Below are 15,923 nucleotides of genomic sequence, written 5' to 3'. Positions count from 1 at the left end.
TGCTCTGCGTAGCACAACACGAGGCTGCATGCAAACGTGGCCCAGCAGTTGAAGATGTTCCTCACTCTCTTCTTTTACTCCAAAAAGTTCCTCCTCGTCCTTCGGTGTCGTTCTTGCACACATGTTGGCACAATAACGCCCAAAATGTCACACTTCGTTGTCGGTGTGTCGCAGTTACCAAGCACGTCTGGTTGTTAGCGGCTAGACGTGTAGTTCATTTTGCATTTATTCAACTCAAAAGTTCATTTGAAACAAATCCACTCGTCACTTCTGTAAACAACTATGTCCGAATGAATGACTCTGTGACCCAACCCCTTCTATCTGGAATTGGCTAGCAGTTGCCTTCATTTGCGTGTTGGATTCGGGCTGTACGATATGGACAAAATTTCCTTTCATTTTTGCCAGACATCTCTATTCTTTGATCTTTGACTCAGCATGAGACTTCACATCATTTTACTTTTTTTATGGTGCCTTCTGTATTTTGTCTTATTTTATTTCTATACTTATACAGATTTTTTTTAGTATTAATTTTATTTGCGTGTATACTTATCTACTTATATTTACTCTAATTAATTTTATATTGTGTTATTTTATTTCACTTGTGTCTACTAAAAGACTAATTTCTATTCCATGCACAGCACTTTGTATGCAGCAATGGATGTTTTAAAGTGATTTAGAAATAAGGTTGAATTATGTCGATGATATACAGAAACAACATATGGGTTCAGTGAAAAACGAAGCAGAATATCAATCCAAAAGGATGTGTAAAGTGCTGTTTTTTTAATTAGAACTTAGTGACAGTCATCAACATGAACAAACTTGGCAATAAAAAAAAAGATAATTCAACTCACATTGTACTGCAACTGCTTTAGTGATAAATAATTTTATGCTCCTTAGTTGTTGTTGTGTATGTGTGACTGCTTGGGTCTGTTAACAGCATACTGTGTATTGCTACAATTCATCCGTGCTGTGTGGCTTGACTAATTCAAATAAAAGTTTGACACTCACTTGTAAACGTAACCAGTGGACTCAGGATTCCCATTGATGTCAACTGTGTCATCCTGAATCGAGGTTTGGCATTTGGTGGCTTCCATTAAAGCTGCACGACGTGCTCACTGCTCAGTCTTTGTCCCAGCGCTAGCCGGCAAATGCACATTATCTACCCGGAAGTGGATTTGGCAAAGGCACGTCTGCAGAGCGCTCGTCTACCCCCACCCCACCCCACCCCATCCCTCCTGATCCTGATTGTCATTGGCAAATCGGGAATTGTGGGTAAGGTGTGAATTTTGAACCTGAAAAGCTGGAATAGCTCATGGCACCAATTGCTGGAATATATTGAAGCTGGAATGATGTGAATCGGGTGAAAAATGTGGAAGTAAATGTGAAATGTAGAATCTCCCATTAAGAATCATGGGGAAAAAATCGGGTATGAAATCGGGAATTGTGGGTAAGGCGTGAATCGTGGGAATAATAAAAATACAAGCATGCGTCGCGTGAATTTTTGGAATAGTTTGAAACTGGAATGGAGTGAATCGGGTGTAAAATGTGGAAGTAGATGCGGGACAAAAAAGTGGGAGGAATAAGTTTAAGTAAAAATAAAAATAATAATAAAGGTTGAATGACATATATGTGAAGGCCTCCAGCCTTCACACAACTAGAGGCAATATTTTCCTGTTGAGGAGTTTCAAAACTTGAAACTTTCGTATGAAGGGACGTTCGTAAGTAGAGGTACCACTGTATCGTCAAAAATATCGTCAGCGCAAATTTCTTTGAAATATCGTGATATAAATTTAAAGCCATATCGCCCACCCCCACTGGACATGCAGCTGAAACAGGTAGCCTTCAAGACAATGTTTGATTTTAAGATTACATAGCATATCCTACTAATGAAGAGCTGCTGCTTTTACACCAACAAGTCCAGTTTCTTTGAGTTCTGGGTAAAGGGACTTCTTGGTTTAAAAGTTCAGCAGGGAATTTAGAATTGTGTTTCCGCAGCGTCTGTAACGCGCGGAGGCTGATTTGGACGGCGCAGCGGGCCAGCAAAACAAAAAGGGAGAGCAACTTCCGTCCACAAAGTCAACATTTATTCTAAACAAACAACACAAAGAGAGAGCGGGCTCGACGCCACCGCGCATTATAATTTCCGTTCAGGGCAATACAAAAAAAACCCAAACTATTCCTCGCCAAAAGGGAAAAAAAAACTACTTCGACACAAAACCAAAGAAGCACCACGTGGCGCGGTCGCACACTGCCTGGTGAGAAAAAGGCTGATCACAGCCGTAAACAGCTTAAGAAGCAACTGACCATACCAAATAGCATCTATACATAGAACACAATTATGGATGGTACGCACAAAAGGCAAGCACCGTATACAACAAAAATCGACATATAATCAATTGTAAAAATGAAAATGTACAGTGGATTTTTTTTTAAAGCCAGGTCGGGTTCAGACCCGGGCGGGAGACCCCGGGGAACAGTGTCCGCCTCACAATCAGAGTCAATGTCCGTTGAACCAAAGGGAAATGGCTCAAGTTCAGCATCAGCATCTCCTAATGGGGCCTGAGGGGCGGAAAAGTCCGTGTCCGAGATCCCAGAGGTCCCCCTCTCAGCAGGAGAGGAAACCAATTGTCTCTTGGCAGTGAGAGAATCCCAAGTATGGAACGGCTGCATATTCACAATATGATAAACACCAGCATCAGCACCAGAGTCCACCCAAGCGAGTCTGTAGTTCACATCACTGAGTCGTTCGGACACACACAGTGGTCCCTCAAATAGGGGAGCAAGTTGAGCTGTAAAATTAGAGTGAGCATCTGACCTGGGCTGTGTTTTCACTCGAACAAGGTCACCGACACGGAAGGAGTCATGTCGACGTCTCAAGTCATAATAGCGGTTATCTTTGATAAATGTTCAACTTGGCAAACTGCGCAATAAAAGGGAGAATTTGAGAGGAGGGCAAATACTTTTTCACAACACTGTACACGGCAAGAGATATCCGACATGATTTGAGGTTATTGTCGCAGCCGCTGACACTTGGAACTGGAGCAAAATTGATTAATCTGAATGCCGTGTTTCGACGAGTGGAGGCACATACAACATATTAAGAACATTTTGGGGTTGACTTCCCCTTTAAATTTTGTTGCTGTTAAATTTTGGGTTCTGGGGGGCTCCATGCAAGATATCACCTCGTTGGGTCTCAATGTGCATGAGAAAGGTTCGAGATCAGCGAAGGACTACAAGGGGAGGAGTTGATTCATGATGTCCCTGAACAAAATGCAAATTCATTTTGATTTTGTATTTCATGTTTCTTTGCATTTTTTTCTGATATTCCTCTTTATCATTTTCAAAATCAGCGTCGATCACCTTTTTCTTCCCTCTCTATTTTATTCCAAATCATTGACACTTTTACATCATAGCACAACCTCACTCCCTTTATTTTTATTTTTAAGCTTCAAAGATCGCTGCTATTGTCACCAGCACACTCGTGTCTCTCAGCAAGCTTTTTACAAGAGAATCTTTGAGCACAAATACTGCAACTGAACGGTTCCTTCCCAGCGTGTCTTCTTGTGTGGCGTGTTAAATCTGACTGCTGAGAGAAGCTTTTGCCACAGTGTGGGCAGGAAAAAGGTTTTTCTCCAGTGTGTGTTCTTTTGTGTATTTTAAAATGTCCCTTTTCAGAGAATCTTTTGCCACAGTCTGGGCAGGCAAAAGGTTTTTCTCCAGTATGTGTTCTTGTGTGTATTTTTAAACTTCCCTTTTCAGAGAAGCTTTTTCCACAGTCTGGGCAAGAAAAAGGTTTCTCTCCAGTGTGTGTTCTTCTGTGTGTTTTTAAACTTCCCTTAACAGAGAAGCTTTTGCCACAGTCTGGGCAGGCAAAAGGTTTTTCTCCAGTGTGTGTTCTTGTGTGATTTTTTAAACTTCCCTTATCAGAGAATCTTTTGCCACAGTCTGAGCAGGAAAAAGGTTTCTCTCCACTGTGTGTTCTTGTGTGGGTTGTTAAATGTGACTTGTGAGAGAAACTTTTGCCACAGTCTGAGCAGGCAAAAGGTTTTTCTCCAGTATGTGTTCTTGTGTGTATTTTTAAACTTCCCTTAACAGAGAAGCTTTTGCCACAGTCTGGGCAGGCGAAAGGTTTTTCTCTAGTGTGTGTTCTTGTATGGATTATTAAATTACCCTTATGAGAAAAGCTTCGTCCACAGTCTGGGCAGGCAAAAGGTTTTTCTCCAGTGTGTGTTCTCAAGTGAACATTCAAATTCCCTTTTGAACTAAATGTTTTCCCACACTGAGAACATTTGCAGCGGTTGTTGTCAGCATGGTTACGTTTAGCGTATTCATCATCGCCGTCGTCAGTGTCAGCAGACTGTGACCTTGTGTCATCACTTTGTGCTTGTGGTGGTCCCCACTGGTCTGCATCACCTTCTGTCTTCATGTATTGAGTTGAGCTGCTGGTTTGGGGCTCCGCCCCTCTGTCCTCCTCATGCTCACCGTTATCGTCACTCTTGAAAGCAACAAAGGTCAGTGGTGACTTGGTGACATCATCCTCAACCTCCTCTTCTTTGACACGAAGGGGCTCTTCCTCTTTAATGTAAGCATGCTCTTCCTCCTCCTTTTTAACATGAAGAGACTTCAGTTCCTGCTTCTCAGGACCAAGATATTTTTCACCAACATCTGCAAGACACAAGAAGACAAATACACATTTGGTTCAGTTAAGTCAAATCTAAAGCGCGACTTGACGTGTATTGTTTCTACAGTGGCACCTTGACTTGGGCACAGCTGCTGAGGAATGTGTAGCAATTGTGCACTCTGTTTGTTAGCAGCTAGCAAGCTAAGATAGCTTGAGCAAGACGAGTATATGCCGACACAAACGATTTAATGAATGACAATTTACACCACGAAAGTAGTGATCGACGTACTGTTTCAGCCAAAAACAGCTGAACGAAAACAAAACGGAGCTCATTGTTTTCGGCAATAAAGAAAAGAGGATTGCTGTTAAAAAAAAAAAAAAACAGCTTGAATCACTGTCTTTAGAAACTAAAGACCAAATTCGAAATCTTGGGGTGGAGTTTGCGAAATGTCAATTGCATGAGCATGAGAGACATCAACAACAGTAACTTACATCACGAAGTACCCAAAACTGGAGTTGTATATGATTACTTGCTGACATTGCCAAGGCTAACTCATGTTTATACACCTGCATTGATAACATGTATTGCTGTTCCCGTATGAATCTAAAGATTGTCTGGCTCTGATTCCGTTTGGACATTTGTTGTAACAGTCAAGGCTACATGATAAGGCTGTATTGTGGCTACAATCTGCTGCCAATACACAAAATGGAGTTGGTGGTCTGCTGGGTGAGCTGGCCTTGGTCGCGCTACTCTAACAACAACTACAAGTAGCAACAGTGGTGCGAGCTGACTAGAATCGAGGCAAAATTGCTAAAATCAATGGGCAGAATGCAATCCAATCTGCTCTTCTGGATACCACAACATGTGTGAAAGCTGCTCCGAGGTCAGCGAAGACGCTACTGGCGAAAGAGAAGAATTGCGCTTGCCATGGCTGCTCGCCTGGCGGGACGGGCCTGCTGGTGGCGTCCGGGGACCGATTCACCAGTTCCAAATGACTGGGACTAGCCACAATCTACACATGGACATTCAAGATGAACTGAGCAAACAGTGATTGAGATAATATGGGATGGATGTATAAGAATATGAATCAATGACTATTCAAAACAATGTATATGACTGATGCGTTATAGTCATGGATCAATGGGGACAGGTCTCGAATAAGCCATCGGCTTCTACCCGTCAGCCCTTCTTTCGGATGTCAATATTACAAATGATGTGATGTGATCGATGTAAGCTGTAATGTGGAAAAGGAAACAATAAATAAACTACAAACTTCTATCTCAACAGCGGGGATGACAGCCTTGGTACAAAGACATTATACCACCTACGGCTTTAGCCGATTTTCAAGGAATTTTTGTAAAGCTTGTTTATCCTGTGCGCGACACAATCCACAAGTAAACTTGAGTCCAAAACGCGGTCAGTTACCCCAAGCTACATATCCTTTTCAGAGGATACACATGCACTTCATTGAGCTAAACAAAAGTGAAGGAAAATAGCACTGTCTAGTAGTAATTATTTAGGGTGCACCGATCGATCGGCCTCAATTTTCGTAATTTTGGGCGATCGGTGATCGATTGATCCCTCAAAATAAATTCGATCTTGTCTAGCGATCACATCTCTCTTGCCTAAAAGTACGAAAAAGTCAACCATTGCCCTCTTCTGCTGAGACATAAGCCCGCCCACAAGGTCACGTGTGCAAATGCACACTTGTGTGCGCTGCAATACAAACAGCAGCAGCAGTATGCCGACAGTTTGGCAGTACTGTATTTCACGATAAAAGTAAAGGAGCCCAGGATCGCAATTTGTAAATCGTGCAACGTCAAAATAAGTCGTGGTGGGACTGCACGCAAGGCATTCAATACAAAAAACCTCATTCGTCATTTAAGGACCCCCACCACACTGCTGAGTATGCTGCGTTTGAAGTTAGCAACCAAGCTAAGGCTAACTTAGCTAAAGCTAGCGCGAGCAAGGAGCCAGACCATGGACCGCTGTTGGCGCTTATGAGCAGCGAAAGGAGCAAAGCTACCACGAGAAAAATAATGGAGTTCATGGCATTAGATGACCAGCCTTTTTCGGTCGTGGAGGACCGAGGCTTCAGAAACCTGATGCAGCACTTGAGCCGGCGATATGATTTGCCAAGTCGAAAATACTTTTCAGAAGTTGCATTACTGGAGTTGTTTTAAAAAAAAAGTTTGGAGCCATACTCACAGCCTGCTTGGAGCCGATGCAAAGACAGACACTCAGCTTTACAACAGATATCTGGACTTCTGACTCAAGTTTAATGTCGATGTTGAGTCTTACGACGCAGTGGGTAGACAAAATATTTGTCCGAGCCTATCTTTCTGCCCCATGCACAAGCATCGAAAGCGAGCACCTGTTTAGCTTAGCTGGCCATGTGGTCGATGAAAAAAGAAGTCGTTTGTCTGGTGATAAAGCAGAGATGCTTTTGTTCATCAAGAAAAACCTTCCATTACTGCAGAAGTGACTGCAGTTGTGTTGTTGTGACAACTTGTTGACTTTGAAAATGTTGTGCATGCTGCACTTTTTTTTTTTGTAGAATGTTTTACTTTCGGAGGTTTTGATCCTATAAGTTGGTGCAAGATATTTTTGGATGGATATTTTACATCTAGATTGTGACACATCTGCATTTAGACATTTATTCGTTTTGCACTACAAGGAAAAAATACTCAGGAAGGAAGCTTTACTGATACTGCCGTGCACTTTTTTTTTTTTTTAACTCTCAAAACTGGTCTTTGGTATGACCTATTCCACAAGTTTTATTTTATTATTTTTTATTTCATTTATATTTGAGAGAACTACTACATGTGTTTTAAACATGTTGCTGCTGCCATCAAAGGCAACGCTCATTTATTTAATTGATTTATTTCATAGTTTTGATTTGGTAAAGAATAATAGTCATTATTTTATGTCAAATAATGTTTAAATAGTAGGGGTGTTAAAAAAATCGATTCGGCGATATATCGCGATACTACATCGCGCGATTCTCGAATCGATTCAATAGGCGGCTGAATCGATTTTTTTTTTAATATTAATATTTTATTTTAATGCTGTTCAAACATGAAACAGATTCTCCTCCTCAACCTCTATAAGACTGAAATTTCAGATAAAAAAATAATACATTTTCATATAAATCTTACACTCTACAAGCTTACTGATTAGTATTTTCTAAATTTGAATGAAAAAAAAATCGCAACAATCGACTTAGAATATTCAGGTCATCTCATTTGAATTGAAACCTTATTGGAGAACGGACCTTTTGTTTCATCATCCGTTGCTAAGGGGCACTGTTAATTGACGCACAGGTGGACAACAAGGAAGGAGCTTGGTCAGAAAACGTGCTTTTCTGTTAAGTCATTATTCCTTTTGAGTGAATGTGGCCAATGAGGCAAATATGTCATTTGCTTTCTTGATTGTTTATTGGGAAGTCTCTTTATGTTTTATGCTAATTGAGTTTATTTTCGCTTTTTTTCTTAGTTCTGACGGCATTGTTGGTGTGTTGTTAACATGTACAAGACATGTGGACGACATTAAATGTCTGTTGAAACCCAAGAACGAATTTGAGCCTTGATTGAACTCAAAGGGAGTAACAGTCGGAACTCAGCCGTTTCGTGCTCGAGAGGAGAAGTCTGAAAGCAGCCGTTTCGTGCTGGAGAGAGGAGGAAGAGCAGCTCGTTAAGTGATGACGTCGCTCTCAAGCAGCAATTGAAGAATAACCGACTGCTTGCGCGGACAGCCCAAAGGAGAAGCAACCGGAGTCCAGGAGTGGAGCGTGGTTAATCTACTACCAAGTAACACGTTTAGAACAAGCTAAATGTGAAGAAGTGGATTAACTTTGCTAACTTTGAAGGGACTCTATAAGTGCATAAAAGGGGCTAACTGCTGTGGCTGAAGTACAAGTTAAGTTTGGAAATAGTTTGTTTGATACAAAGTGACGCTGCTCGGGCCCTAAAAATCACATGTACTCACAATCTGTTGCTCCTCATTCCAGATCACCAATTGAAGAAATACAACAAAGTGAAAAGAAGGGCAAAAGCTTTGAAAGAGTATCATTCCTTTGATGGGTGGTTATGACAGGTAGCTAATCTGTGATGAACCTCCTGGATCAAATTAACTTTAAGCTAAACAAAATGCTTAAAGAAGATAATTGAGGAAGCTGGCCATTTACTCTCCCTGCTATTAATTTAATAGAACAGATTAAAATAGGGGAAAAAAACTGCAATCCTCCAACAACTAATCAAAACAACTTGTCAGCTACAAATTACTCATTTTGGGGTAAACGGGGCAAAAATGGCAATAAACACGTCTCTGTCGATGGTGCTTTGCTCTTTTGTTTTTTGCAATGAGATTCATGTGTCTCTGCTAATTTTTAACCTCGGAGGCTGAACATAGCATGACGAAATGAGGGTGAGTGTGTCCCAGCCAGTTTGTGCTGGTTTTGACAGACTGCTGAGTTAGAAGACATCGAGTGCTTACAATCGTTTTCAGTTCCTAAAAAGGCCTGTTTTGTGGACCTCATGAAACTTCCACTGTTACCTTGTGACTTCTCTCATCAATGCCAGTTTTGCTTATTCTGCAAAACACATTTATAGACAATGTCTAGTTTTTTTGCTGTCATAGCTCCTATGTTTTAAGAATAAACTCTACCTCTTATTTCAGAATAAAAACTCCTTCAAAGCATTACATAACGTATTGTCCATAAAACACCAATGATGATTAATATGAATCCAAAATTTGAACAAAACTTGAAAATACATTTCATGTCATCTTATGGTGACAGGCCTAACCTTAATTCCCTACTCCGATTTTTAAGTATAGGTCGCTTGCACGTGTCGTCACTTCCGCCTCGGATTTCTCGTAGTCGCCATGCTGGGTGGCCTCCATTTACGTAGCGATTCGGTCTAACACGTATCTATCACGTTTGTTTTCTGCGTTTAAAATGGTACATTGTTGCTGCATCGTTGGCTGTTCGAACAAAGCCCAGGGGGAAAATGGTCGGCCTTTCTGCCGAATTCCGAAAATAATTAGGAACCAGGGCCTGGAGACAGAGGAGTGCGGACTCCGGAGGGAAGTCGTTACTTTGGGCTCGTGTGTGCAGCCATCACTTTGTGAGCGGTAAGCTTGTTTACCTTTATTTAATGCATGAGGATTAATAACGTTTCGACCGCCCATATATGGGCAAGTTGCTTATGTTTTGGATTCATGAACAAGCAAGTTCGGTAGTACAAGCTGGCTAGCGGACGTTAGCCGAAAGCTAACATCGAACATTTTCACCCAAGTAGTGCCAGTGCAAAGTGTTTACTGCTGAAATTGGATTGATTAGTCTTGGGCTCTTAATGCCGATAACATGTTTTTTGGTGGCAAAATGTAAACTTGGAAAAAAGAGACAGAAGGGGGTGATGCAAGTAAACAGACCCCCGGGGGTGATGCAAGAAAACAGAGCCCCGGTAGCCTACACATCATGCTAAAGAACTTATTCGGTAGCCTACACATCATGCTAAAGAACTTATTCACGGCCACCCTACTGCGGCAAAATAACCAGTCTTTCCATATTTTATTTGTTTATATATTTGTTTATTTTAACAGGTCGCCCTGCGCCCGTTTTTCTGTCCAATCATCCCGACTGAGCTCCAACATTAAAGTTGGGTCCCAAGTTACATCTATGTCTCAGCCCAGTCGGTGCCAAGATATGAACGTGCACAGGAGAGACAAGCAAAGAAAAGACGACTCGAAGTGGCAGAGTTTGTTGCAGTTATGCAGCCAGATGGCTCCAGTAACCTGTACCCTCAAGTACTGCTGACATCATTGACTCTGGTATGCCACTCAGAATTCATTACATGATATATTGTATGCATGAGTGAATGTATGTGTTTGTTTGTGTGTGTACATGCACCTTATATTTTAGAGACATTTGGAAGTGTTTATAGAAATAAGTATTTGCCTGTAGCAATGTTCATACATTAAAAAATGCAACAAAATGTGTACATTTCTTTTACACTGACAAAAAAACTATACTACTGTACTATATTAAACCTATTACTGGTACCGTATTTTTTTGTGATCTTTTTTTATTATTATTTCTTTAGGGATCTCATGCCACACCGACTTGATTGCCAATGACATGATGGAAACGAAGACGAGCATCAAAGCATTGGAGGAGGACAACATGCGACTGTTTGTTTGGAGCTAATAAAGGCAGCGATTATACAAATTCTATTGTTGGGTTTGTTTACAAAGCTGTACATAATACAAATGACAGGATTTGACTCAATGTGCAATATGGTCCCTCTTAAAGTAATGGCATAAATCTCTATTATTTCTAAAAGCACAAAAAAATGAAGTGAATAATGATTAGATGTAGTAATTTCAGGGATAAAATTGAACTGTTAATTAATGTAGTTTATTTTAGCACAGGTGCCTACCATCCTGAGATGACGGTATGATGTAATGTTGATGGGGTACGCAATGACTTTCATTATACTATGTACAGAGGAAAAAGTTGCTCTCTTTTAAATTTGTTTAATGTAAGACAAGTACCAGTACTGTGTTACAGTTTTCCCAATAATCCTTGTTTCACACTTGTCACAAAACTACTGTCCTTTTGGCAGTCTAGATTGGCACACTTCAAGTGATATCATTTGATTTTACAATCTGCTGCAGCACAAAAAACTACTTTATTCCGCATCTTTGAAGTACATGAGCAAGTGGTAGGTGACAGCGGCTGAGCAGGAACACTGGAAGTCCACTGCTGATCTAGTAAATGCTCTCCCGAGCAGTTCAGGTAAGGAGGGGACTTTGGGGGAAAAAAAAACTCTGGCCAAAACGAGCGATCTGGGTGGACTCGCTCAATCACACTTTGTCCACACCACAAAGTCGCAGAAGTCCGTCCAGTTAAACTCATCTGTGCCTGAATCTGAAAATATTACAAACATTGTAATGAAAATATGAAACATAGAATTAAATAAGAAACTACAAAAAGTAAAGCCATACATACCTGGTAATACTATTGGTGTTGTCGTGACAAGTGATGGGAATTGTTGCCATCCGGCACCAGACAGAAATTGGGTGTTGTGACAGCCTCCTTAACCGTGAGATCATAAGAAAAGCTGTCAGTATGCTCAGTAGTTACCATGAACACGTTTTATTGTACTGGAAACTGAAACTAAAAATACGTCCTCTGAGAGTGGTTAACCTTAACCATTTAGAATAAGTTGATTAACATGTAACTAGTGAAAGGGTAGCATTAAATTTAATTAAGCCACGGGGAGGCTGTGCATAGTTACTTTTTATTCTTATACGCTCTGCCATATTTGCCTGTTATAAAATGATTCGAAAAACCACATCAGGTAAACCTAGCTGTGCATGTAAACACAATAACAGGAAGCCTGAGAACAAATCAACATTTTTGTGTGCAGAATTACCAACACCATGTGGTTTACTTACGTGCAACAGCAACCGTTTCTTCTGATGCGATGTTAAAGTTTACACTCTGTATCCACCCGCTTACAAAATAATTGTAAGCCTCCAGGGATTTGTTGGCGTGTTATGGAGCATGTTGTCAACACGAGGTAGTGAAAGATGTCCAGAGATGTCACATTTGGCCAGCAAGCTTTCTCCATCAAAAAAAAAATCACCCTTGGTCAGGACGTAATTAGGATCAATCCCGCCACACAGAGACACCTTCTGCCTGTATCGTTGTTTTTGATCTTCCGGTAAATCGTGAAAATACTGCGTAAATGACATCAGGTTGATAAGCTCTACCGTGTAACTCGCGAGTGTACCTTGTGAACCGGCGGACACCCAATATGGCGCCCGAAGAAAAAATTCCCATGATGCATTACGATGTGCAAGCGACCTATATGTGTTAAAACAAATGAGTGTGCGTGCTGTGTGCTGTGTGTGTGCAGACTGTGTTACCATAAATGGGTGTGTGTGTTGTGTGCTATGCTGGCTTTAGCTCCTAAATGTATCAAACAGTGATGGGGGATGTTTAAACGTGAATGAAGTTGACACTATACCAAAGGAATTTCCTACCAGTGCTGTGTGACAACCCGACTATCTCATATCATCTTGTAACATGGCATTCATTCTGTTAATACACATTCAACAATTCCATTTGGATTCCATTCAACTACAAACACGTGAATATTATTTTCACATTAGAAACAAGTTCGACTATACGAAGAAAGCAAGCTAAGAAATGTACAAACCTGCTCTGCGTAGCACAACACGAGGCTGCATGCAAACGTGGCCCAGCAGTTGAAGATGTTCCTCACTCTCTTCTTTTACTCCAAAAAGTTCCTCCTTGTCCTTCGGTGTCGTTCTTGCACACATGTTGGCACAATAACGCCCAAAATGTCACACTTAGTTGTCGGTGTGTCCCAGTTACCAAGCACGTCTGGTTGGTAGCGGCTAGCAAGCTAAGTTTAGCTAAACTAAGCTAACTAGGCCGCAAAGCTTCAAGGCGCACCGAGAGGAGTTTATCTGGCCACAAAGTCTTAATAAATGATGTTGCAGTCCTTCAAAGCAGTGATGAGCGTCCTGTGTGCTCAGCACCAATTCAAAAAGAATGATTTTCCGGAGCAAACGAACTTCGAAGTCAGACAGGAGCACTGACCTGAATACATGACTGGATTTTGGGCTGTGTCAAGACGCTATCGGTGACCCTGTACGATCGGTAACGCGCATGCGCAGAAGATCCCGCCATATTGGATCGCTAACTACGGCAACCCCACTAGAACAAAATACCTTTATATGCGTGCGCGATAGTGCGCGTTCGTAATAAACACGATACAACATGAAACAAAAAAATATAGATTATGGAGGCATTTAAAAGTAACTACGTAATTTTTAGTCCTATAAGATGAACATTTTACCTTTGACCTCATTACATTATAGTGAGTCTGCATTGTTGTACTTTACAGTAAGTCTACGGTGTGTGTGTTTTAAATGACCCCTGCCTCACAATAAAAATACTGCAGACTAAACGTAAATTATAGCAATGAAGACTCACTAGTAATGTAATGGGGTCAAAAGTAAAACGTTCATTTTACATAGACAAGAAAAAATTATATCGCATTTCCGGTACCTCCCAAAGCAAAAGAGGTCCAATTCAAAATTTTGAACGAAATTTACCCGACAAGGGAGTTTCTAAGACTGAGGTTTGATTTTGATGTTAATAATTGTGTGTTCTGTGATGTGGATGTAGAAAATTTGAACCATGTTTTCTTTCATTGCAATGCTGTTCATTCCTTCTGGACTCACTTAAGGAGTTGGTTATAATAAAAAAATATTGATTTCCCCCTGACATAAGCGTCGATTTTGTTTGGTGTATTTCAGGAAGACAAGAATCTAGAATTTGTTTTCAATGTTTTGTTGCTTTTAGGGACATTCTTTATTCACAAATGAAGATATTAAAAAAAAACAAAAAAAAAACAATGTCTACTTCACTGGAAAAATGACTTTATATTGTTTTTTACATCTTTGAAATTGGTTATGGACAGTAAAGCCCCTCATTGAGTTTCTTTATTGGAATGATTTGATTTATTATAGTCCTCTTCCAAGTACAATTTCTGTTGAATTTTATTTTTCTTTTCTTTTCTCTTCCTTTCTTTTATTTTAAATGTTCAATAATGTTTATGATCCGTCTGTGTCAAGTAATTTGTCAGTTGATGATACAAATGTGCCTTGTTTGTGTATAAATGCTCACAAAAAAAAAAAAAAAAAAAAAAGTAGATCAGTGTCATGAAGTCACCGACAGATGTCGCCATTTTTCCCCCTGGAAATTGAACCACGCGACGGTGCGTTTTATTTCAGACGCGATTTGATATATTTAAACCCCATCATCTCAAGAAACATATCTTGGATTTGCTGTTTTTTTAAATAATTATTTCAACACTTCAAAATGAAGCCGTGGCCGACCGGCTCCCTATCGGCACTTTTTTTTTTTTTTTTTTTTGCTGTTGCTGCTACTTTTGTGTTATTTTATTTATATACTTTTTTTTTCTTTTAGTATTTTATTTGCGTGTATACTTATCTACAGGGTGACCCAAAAAGATGCGTACCCAGATTTTCTTCGATAAAAAATCAATTTTTTAACCAATGTGTTTTCTGTTGCAGGACGTGAAAGGTGAGCCTATGGATGATCATTTGCAGCTATAGTTGCCCTGAAAATGTCTTGGACAAATCAGCAGAAGATATTCTCCCTGGAGACCTATTTTGCGACAAAATCATACCAGCGAGTAACAATGTGTGAATGGTTCTGTAATGTGCTTGAAAATGATGAAAACTTTCTTGAGAACGTTTGGTTCTCAGAACTGAACTCTGAACTTCTTAATCCAACTAACAATCGTTGATTTTGATGGAAAGTTGCGACAATGGAAACGCTTTGGAAACTGAATCTGTACACTCTGGTATGATTTTGTCGCAAAATAGGTCTCCAGGGAGAATATCTTCTGCTGATTTGTCCAAGACATTTTCAGGGCAACTATAGCTGCAAATGATCATCCATAGGTTCACCTTTCACGTCCTGCAACAGAAAAGACATTCGTTAAAAAATTGATTTTTTATCCAATAAAATATGGGTACGCATCTCTTTGGGTCACCCTGTACTTATATTTACTCTAATTAATTTTATTTTGTGTTATTTTATTTCACTTGTGTCTACTAAAAGACTAATTTCTATTCCATGCACAGCACTTTGTATGCAGCAATGGATGTTTTAAAGTGATTTAGAAATAAGGTTGCGTTATGTCGATGATATACAGAAACAACATATGGGTTCAGTGAAAAACTAAGCAGAATATCAATCCAAAAGGATGTGTATAGTGCTGTTTTTTTAAATTAGAACTTAGTGACAGTCATCAACATGAACAAATTTGGCAATAAAAAAAGAGAATTCAACTCACATTGTACTGCAACTGCTTTAGTGATAAATAATTTTATGCTCCTTAGTTGTTGTTGTGTATGTGTGACTGCTTGGGTCTGTTAACAGCATACTGTGTATTGCTACAATTCGTCCGTGCTGTGTGGCTTGACTAATTAAAATAAAAGTTTGACACTCACTTGTAAACGTAACCAGTGGACTCAGGATTCCCATTGATGTCAACTGTGTCATCCTGGATCGAGGTTTGGCATTTGGTGGCTTCCATTAAAGCTGCACGACGTGCTCACTGCTCAGTCTTTGTCCCAGCGCTAGCCGGCAAATGCACATTATCTACCCGGAAGTGGATTTGGCAAAGGCACGTCTGCAGAGCGCTCGTCTACCCCCACCCCACCCCATCC

At 40.3% G+C, this 15,923-nt stretch overlaps 1 protein-coding gene and 2 long non-coding RNA genes across 3 annotated transcripts; 1 reads left to right on the top strand and 2 right to left on the bottom strand.

The window, feature by feature from the left end:
• Nucleotides 1–2,062: 2,062 nt before the first annotated feature.
• LOC144013675 (uncharacterized) lies at nucleotides 2,063–13,295 on the bottom strand. The gene is made up of 2 exons (XM_077512799.1): nucleotides 12,851–13,295; nucleotides 2,063–4,665 (listed from the first exon to the last, which is right to left on the bottom strand). Exons 1-2 carry the CDS (start codon nucleotides 12,972–12,974, stop codon nucleotides 3,449–3,451), a joined length of 1,341 nt encoding a protein of 446 aa, XP_077368925.1. The 5' UTR covers nucleotides 12,975–13,295; the 3' UTR covers nucleotides 2,063–3,448.
• Nucleotides 9,461–11,898, top strand: LOC144013766 (uncharacterized). The gene is made up of 3 exons (XR_013282323.1): nucleotides 9,461–9,755; nucleotides 10,227–10,454; nucleotides 10,727–11,898. It is a non-coding gene; the product is annotated as an uncharacterized LOC144013766 (long non-coding RNA).
• LOC144013779 (uncharacterized) lies at nucleotides 10,091–12,446 on the bottom strand. The gene is made up of 3 exons (XR_013282325.1): nucleotides 12,084–12,446; nucleotides 11,635–11,721; nucleotides 10,091–11,553 (listed from the first exon to the last, which is right to left on the bottom strand). It is a non-coding gene; the product is annotated as an uncharacterized LOC144013779 (long non-coding RNA).
• Nucleotides 13,296–15,923: the final 2,628 nt, after the last annotated feature.

Source organism: Festucalex cinctus, chromosome 1, assembly GCF_051991245.1.
Source record: "Festucalex cinctus isolate MCC-2025b chromosome 1, RoL_Fcin_1.0, whole genome shotgun sequence".
Classification (NCBI taxonomy): Eukaryota; Metazoa; Chordata; class Actinopteri; order Syngnathiformes; family Syngnathidae; genus Festucalex; species Festucalex cinctus.
The sequence above is the reverse complement of the archived record's forward strand: the minus strand, read 5'-3'. Positions and strand labels throughout refer to the sequence as shown.